The sequence below is a fragment of the Erigeron canadensis genome, chromosome 1, assembly GCF_010389155.1.
Source record: "Erigeron canadensis isolate Cc75 chromosome 1, C_canadensis_v1, whole genome shotgun sequence".
NCBI classification, from domain to species: Eukaryota; Viridiplantae; Streptophyta; class Magnoliopsida; order Asterales; family Asteraceae; genus Erigeron; species Erigeron canadensis.
Window position 1 is genome coordinate 19,300,331 of NC_057761.1, and position 7,882 is coordinate 19,308,212.

The 7,882-nt window shown below is 36.7% G+C and overlaps 1 protein-coding gene across 1 annotated transcript; it reads right to left on the bottom strand.

Annotated features, from left to right (window-relative positions):
• Positions 1–2,139: 2,139 nt before the first annotated feature.
• LOC122608843 (glutenin, high molecular weight subunit DX5) lies at positions 2,140–5,478 on the bottom strand. Its single transcript, XM_043781923.1, has 3 exons — positions 5,153–5,478; positions 4,157–4,447; positions 2,140–3,519 (listed from the first exon to the last, which is right to left on the bottom strand). The coding sequence occupies exons 1-3, from the start codon at positions 5,300–5,302 to the stop codon at positions 2,359–2,361; spliced, it is 1,602 nt and encodes a 533-aa protein (XP_043637858.1). The 5' UTR covers positions 5,303–5,478; the 3' UTR covers positions 2,140–2,358.
• Positions 5,479–7,882: the final 2,404 nt, after the last annotated feature.

The window sequence follows — 7,882 nt, forward strand, 5'->3', positions numbered from 1 at the left end:
AGTATATTCAACAAAGATTATAGTTAATATATTCACCTTAATAATGAAGGCTTTTAATTAAAGCAATGTATGATTTTTATTAGGAACATGTAATTACTTTGGGTGACTAAGACCAATTTTAATCTCTTATCGTTCTTAGCATAATATGTTGATAAGCGTTCATTTATCTTATTTTATCTGTTACATCTGTTGGATTGTGATTAGTGTTTGTCATAGATTCATGGTTAATGCGTTCTTCATATCATTATAGGTTCTATATCTGAGTATATTAATTTAATTCTGATGATCGGTCTATAATCATACACTATGACTAATATATAACGGTGGAAAACACTAATTGGTCTTTAATTAGATGTAAAAGGTGATTCAGTTCTAGCGGGCGGATCCAGAACCATAGTAATTAGGACAAGTTGAACATGAAGCTTAACAATGTCAGACGCGATCTAGTGACATGGAAACGTGCACTATGGTCACTGGAGGGAATTATTATCCGGTCATGACAGAGCCACGTATAGTTAAAGATGAATTAGTAACACAGACTTAGTTAATAATGTTTAAACAATGAATCTAGCAAGAATTTGTTAAAAGAGTAGTGTGAGTCTAGCGATAACACTACTTACATAGGTGAAGTGAATCTAGGGAGAATCTGAGTCGTGAATAAATTTTCCAAGAGGCTAGCAATAAATAGGATAATAATTGTCATATGCATGTGATCGAAGATGTCGAACAAGTATTTGTTTTAATTTACAGTTTTCTGCTTTCAATTTTAGTTACTTGGCTAAAAGAGGCTTCTCGCTAGACCAAGCGGTTGCTGCCTTTTAATTTTTTTGATTTGTGTTTAGTAGTTTAAATAGGAAATCGTACAACCAAAAACCGCTAGAATTATACATATTATTAGACTAGGTAGTGCAAACGTTCTTGCGAATAATCTTGTATTTATCACTTACTATACTACATTTGACTCGGTTCTCTGCTCATTATTATGTGTTTAGTTTAAGGTATTTATTTGTACAAAATTTTATGATATTAAAACCATTGATATTTTTCTAATTAAAAATCATTTTTGTTATTTTCAAAATAAAAACACCATCGTATGTTCAACCCAACTTGATTTCAAAATTGGATAGGTAGAATGATGAAATTCTATCCTTTTTAATAATGGCCAATTTAACTGAACGAATCCGATGAAATTAACTTTACCATATATTTGAGTGTTTGTTATGCGGTAAAATATTTAAGTGTTTGGTATGAGAGAATTATAAAGATATGCGGTAAAATATTTAAGTGTTTGGTATGAGAGAATTATAAAGAATAGAAACAAATATAGAAAATGGTGAGGGAAAAATAAATAAATTCTCATTCACAACTAATCATGTTATCCTTTAATAGATAAAATTAAAATTGATATATCACAAATTGGGATGGATCAAGTGGTTAAAGCTCTTTGAAAACAGAAGTTAATGGTTTGATCATCATACCCAACAAGGTTGGAGGTCCTTTTCTACCTTTGGTAGAATTTCGGAAGAAGCCTCTCACCTTTGGTAGAGTAAGGTTGTTTACACGTCAACCTCCCCACACACCGTCAAAAATAGTATTGAGAACCAAAACACGTAGAAAACGTAAAAATACAACACCCTCTTTAACGTGACTCAATGAGGGAGTTCATGAGAAAGTTTACTCTATATTATCTAGCGTACATGCACTAAACAAAGATGGTGATACAATGAAACATTAATAACCATAAATAAATGTGAAGAGGTGAAAGTAGGGAAGGATGGAAGGAGGGAATGCATCAAAGCTTGTAGCAGTAAGGGAAAAAAGGACTTGGTTGACAAAAAGCATATCTAATAGGTTACATTTTTGGATAATCCCCACAACAAACAAGTATACAGGAACTATTAGATGAATTCCCCATTAGATAAACACGTAAAAGAAAACAAACCAAAGCAACCACACATCCACCAGAATGATGGCCAACAGACCACCTGCCAGAGGAAGAACCGTGATCAAACATAGAACCATCCCTAAACACAAGAGTTGAGTTTTTGATGGCATCATAATACATAAGTTATCACCAACAAACAAGGATGGCTTTCCTTTTTATGACAAGCAAACTTTACACACACGCAGACAAGAAAAGACGAAACTGCAGTTCTCTATAGCAAATTACTGAAGCGGGTACATACCACAAACATAACGGCTGTGACAGAGAGATTACAAACTAAAAATATCTCTCTCCATCTATATGTGCATCACCATGACAAATATTCGAGTTTATTTCAAGTATAGATACGAAAGTCAAAGACACAAACAACAAAGTCATGAAAATTGCAAGAAAGACGACGGGGTGTACAAGTTCTATCCGGACCATCCTCTCTGAGATCCTCCAGGCGGATGTCCATTCAGCCTATCGAGCACCGCATTGAAATCAACAGTCTGTCCAGTCTCATCTAGCCTCTGAATTACACTCATAACATGATCACCCCTATATCCCATGCTCACCAATTTATCAATCAGCTCATTGTAGGGATGATTCCTCATAAGCTGCTGCGCTGGACGAGACATCATCCCAGTACCACCGCCGCCACCAGTTTGCTGAGCATTTGGAGGATAACTGCCTTGCGTGTAGTGGCCTGATTGATTATCATACATCATATATGCATTCCCTTGTGGCTGCCCACTGGCACCATACCCATCACCTGGCTGTCCTCCAAATGTGGGCTTCATATGCTGTGGTGGTTGCTGTGGAGGTGGTTGAGCTTGAGCAGCATAACCATCACCGGGTTGTCCTCCAAAGGTGGGCTTAAGATGTTGTGGTGGATGTTGTGGCGGTGGTTGAGACTGAGGGGGATAACCATCACCAGGTTGTCCTCCAAAAGCGGGCTTGACATGATGTGGTGGTTGCTGTGACGGTGGTTGAGGCTGAGCAGTTCGTGCAGGTGCACCATACGTGTAACTCAATGGTTGGCTAGCGCCAGGTGGAGTGGCAGAGTAAGGCATTTGCATTGGCATACTGTTTGGGAGTGGTTCAGGGTACTGAGGGTAAACTTGAGGAGACGATGGTCTAGACCCAGGTTGCATTGATGGCTGTGGTTGCATCTGCTGGGCCCACTGCTGCTGATATGGGGGCATCGACTGAATTTGAGGCGGTTGTTGCTGCAGCTGTGGTTGACCGGGTGGCACTTGAGACTGTGGATACTGACTCTGATTAAGCTGGGTGGGGCCAGGAGGAGGCATATAGTACCCCTGTGGCTGACTCATTGGCTGTGCCACCCTTTGCGGCAGGGGTGCGGCAGGTGGTGCAGCAACCTGGCTAGGCAAAACAAGAGCCAGTTGCTGACCATGAGAGTCAGCTGCATTATCATTCTTTTTGTTATCAGGTGTTGAAGATCGATCCTCGTTTTGCTGGGAGTTATGACTAGAAGATGACTCTTTCTGTGCGAGTTGAAGTTTGGCCAATTCCTTTTGGGTATCAGCAAGTTCCTGTTTATCTCGCAAAATCTGTACTGATCTGTGTACCTGAATAAATAAACATCACACAAAAACCTTTGTCAATCAAAATCACTTGAACAATAGAAGGAATAAAGATAGAGGTGAAAAGATGACCAGGTGGTTTAACTAGTCAAAAGGGTAAGTGTAAAAACAACACATCAAATTGACCTTTAAATTACTAACACATAGAGTTATTATCAAGGTTAGTTGCATTTTATAGCATCCCCAGGTATAACTTTGTTGATAGTTACAGAAACCACTTATTCTTTATTTAGCTCAATAAATGTTATGTTACAGATACAATGTAAGCAATGACCCATGTCACAGTCTATAATGGGAACTTCAATCACAACATAATGCTAGTTCATTGACCTGACAGGTTAGTTACCCAAAATAGTAAGGATATGATTATTTGGTTGTCTAATCATACTAAAAACTTTGTATACACACAATATTTTTGCCAATGTTCTAAGAAACCTGGTATTAGCTCTTTTGTTTACAGGACTGATAATCTAAACCTTCAAGGACAAAAAATGTAAAAAGCTCATATGCTCTTTCAACCCATTCCCCTAAACCAAGTTCTTCAGCTTACCTTTTCAACTTAGGAAGACAAAAACGCTCAAAGCCACTTTTTCAAGTATATAAATCGATTGTTGTAACTCACCTCTTGAACATGCTTCTCTAGAAACTTGAGTTTTGCGTCCGACTCTTCATGGTCACGAGTCAAATCAGAACGCATTTCTCCAATTGATTTATCAAGATTGTAGCAATATAACTCCAATTGAGATAAACGAGAGCTAAGCCCTTCAAGAAAACGCATAAGATTATCGGTGTATTTCTTCATCGACCTTTCAACAGCCAAGATGATCACTTCTTGACTACCAGATTCATCTGGTGGACTGTATGATGAAGTTGGGAACACCGATGTTCTTGCCATTCTGTTTTTGTGAAATTCCTGCTTGAAAAATTTATTTATTGACATCAATCCATTTAACAATCCAAATATAAATTTGAAAGCGAAGATAGGTTATAAAAAGAATATACATTTGTTCTTCCATGATACAAAAAGAACTTACACTTAAGTTATCAAATCTAAGACACATAATTTCAAATTTTACGATTTGGCGTTAAGTATGTTACCAATATGCATAAACGTCCAAGCCATTAAATGCAGCCTAAGAGGTATTCCCATGGCAATAGTGAAACTTTCCAAATACTAAAAATGAACAAACAATGATTACCTAATCCCGTGTTCCACGAGGTATATAACTATCATAACCCTACTAATAAGTAGAGAGACAGCGGACGAACCTCCAGCCATTTTGCAGGGCACGAGGATCAAACCCTTGTCTTCTATTTCTAAAAACGTAGACGCAATGGGTTTTCCAGCCAATCTAACCTACTTATTAATTTACTAATAACTAAAAAAATAATAAAAAAAAAGGTTATCATCATCATCATCTAGATTGGTCAAAGGAACTCAAACCCAAAAAACCCTAAATACATCCACACAAATCAAATCATTACGATAAAAATCTCAATTTTATGGATAGAAAAAAAAAGTAATTGCACAAAGAAAAAGTCAAACCTAAATAAAAATACCCAGATCAAGAAACAAATAATAATAAATAAAAGAAGAAGAAGAAAGTAAAAAAAATACTTTAGAATTAGTGGAGAGTGTGGGAGCAGAATCAGAGCCGTTAGGAGTATCGTGTTGTTGTTGATTATTATTAGTGTAATCTTCGTATGAACAGAGGATATCATCCGATGCAAAATCAAATCCTTTTGATGGAGATCCAGATGCAGCCATCCAATCCAATCCAATCCAATCCAATCAATAATAAAACAACTACGTAGGTTTGGTTTGATGATTCTCTTATTGTAATTATGTAATTATTTATCTTAAAATTAATATTTTATATTGGGGGTGGAGAAAGAGAGAGTCTTGATTGGGAGGAAGGTTCGTGATATGTAGGTTTGCTTTGTTTGTGTGTTGCCGAAGAAACGCAACGTGTTTTTTATGCCTAGGTTTTCATCCTCTTTATTTATTTTTATTTTTATTTTTAAGGTGAATTTCTTGTTACATAGAGAGGTTAAACATATGTTGGTATGCAATATAGCGCTGTAGAGCAAGCCCGAAAGTACGACGACTAATAGGGATAAACACTGCCCTTTAGACTTAAACCTGGGTATACCTAAGTTAAGCCCTTATAGAAAGACTACCTATATCTCAAAGTTAGTAAAATGGAGATTCGAAGCTGAGATCTATAGGTCAACAGGGAACTCCAAACCACTTCACCAACTCATCATTGATTTCATCATCTTTATCTATACCATCTATTTATACTTCTATATCTATATTTTTATATTTATATTTCTACTACTATATAAAGCAAACTATCTCTCTCACAGAAAATTAATTAATACTTTAAAATGACCATATTACCCTTCTCTTTATTCACTAAATTAAACATCTTCACCTATATACCTATAATACCTTAATGAAATAACTTACAACATATATCCTTCAACCCTTTAATAACCATATTAACCTCTATTACTTCAATTAGTTTACAATCACTAACACGCCACCACCACTGCCCTCGCCGCACATCTGCGCCACGCCGTCGCCACACCATCATCCCTACCACTATTACCGTTGCATTGCGCGAGCATCTGTCTAGTATTATAAAGCAAATAGGGTTTTCAACTTTCAACATTCAACTTTCAACAATGTACACATGCTAATGCATGATGTACATTACATCTAAACCACATTACATCAATAACCTACATTACTTGCTACCACCGCCGCCGCTCTCTCCACCACCACCGCCGCCATCACATCACCACCACCGTCTTTACCGCCACAACGCGCTAGTATCATTCTCGTATTATAAACCAAATAAGGTTTTCAACTTTCAACATTCAACTTTCAACGATATACACATTCTAATGCATGATATGCAATACATCTAAACCGCATTAGATCAATAACCTACAATACTCGCCGCCACCATTGCCGCCGCCACCTCTATCGTCGCCACAACGCACGGGTACCTTTCTCTCGTATTATAAGGTTCGATTATACTAACACGGAATCTGCGAATGCGACGGTGTTCGTGACGGCGACGATGTGGTGGTATGGGATGATTGTGGGTGATAAAGGCGGCGTCGAGTGGTGTAGATAATTAATGTAAAAGTAATTGATGTAAAGGGTTAATGGAAATATTTTAAAAGATAAATAACTTTCAACATGAAAACTATTGTTTTTATAATATAGTATAAACTAGTCAATTTATCCGTGCGTTACTGCGGAACACATTTTCAAACGACAAAGTTTTGGATATAAATATGATAAAATCATCAACAAACATAACTTGTAATTGTTGCTATACACGTAGAAAGATAATGCCTACTTTCAAGAAGATATAAACAATTTCAACAAACACAACAGATATGGATGTAACTATATAATTTAATGTAAGGTACCCTATTGTTGTATGGATCGTAATAAGACGTGATTCGTTATGTCAAGAGTGCGGAATCCTCTTAAAATAACTAGATTGCTATTGCCTTTTGTCAATTAATGAGTAATTAACCAACCTAAGGTTATGCACGAAGTAGTAATTCGTGTAGGAGATCACACGAACAACAAATCAACTTAATTCGTAAATTCGTCAAAAGTTCATCAAAAATCTATCACTAATTTCGTGAATTAGGGTTGTATTTATACTAGTCGGTTATGGTTCGTGTGGGCTTAGGCCTTAATCGAAGTAATTAAGCCCAATTAACAATTACCAACCGGCCCCGTGCTAACGTCAGCACGAGGGCAATCCTACGTACTTGTGACGTCAGCACGACGGTCGTACCTTTTGGTTCTTTGTTTGACCTGTACATAACATCCAACCATCGTTTAAGTGTTCTACGACACTTATAAACCTTGGTTCTACGTTCTTGTACCTACAAAACAATAATATAACACACAACCATAATAATAAACATAAACAGATATAATATTGAAGTTCAAACGTAATCATTAAACTTAACAAATGTCCTAACAACTTATTGTTTCAACGATTACAAAAGTATTCCTAATAACAAAAACGTGAATCAAATCTATGTTGCTACCGTTACACAAATCTGCATCTACAGACTCCCCCTTGACATTAGCGACTAGATTTGTTTACATCGTTCTCTAACTTGAACTTCAAAGCTATCCATTAAACAAAAGTCGAGTACTATTCGCATGAATTATCTCTGACAAACAGTGTGCGAGAATATTGCGATAGCGCCTTTCTTCAACTCTCCAAAATCTCACTGTTGTACAAGGTGTATCTAAGAGTCTTCTCTGATCACCTCTTGACAAATTGACAACCTGCATTGGATC

Coding starts and splice junctions, on each gene's coding strand:
- LOC122608843 (XM_043781923.1), bottom strand. CDS start 5,302: ATGGCTGCATCTGGATCTCCATCAAAAGGATTTGATTTTGCATCGGAT. Junction 4,448..5,152: donor CACTCTCCACTAATTCTAAA/GTATTTTTTTTA, acceptor TTTTTCAAGCAG/GAATTTCACAAAAACAGAAT. Junction 3,520..4,156: donor TAGAGAAGCATGTTCAAGAG/GTGAGTTACAAC, acceptor TTATTTATTCAG/GTACACAGATCAGTACAGAT.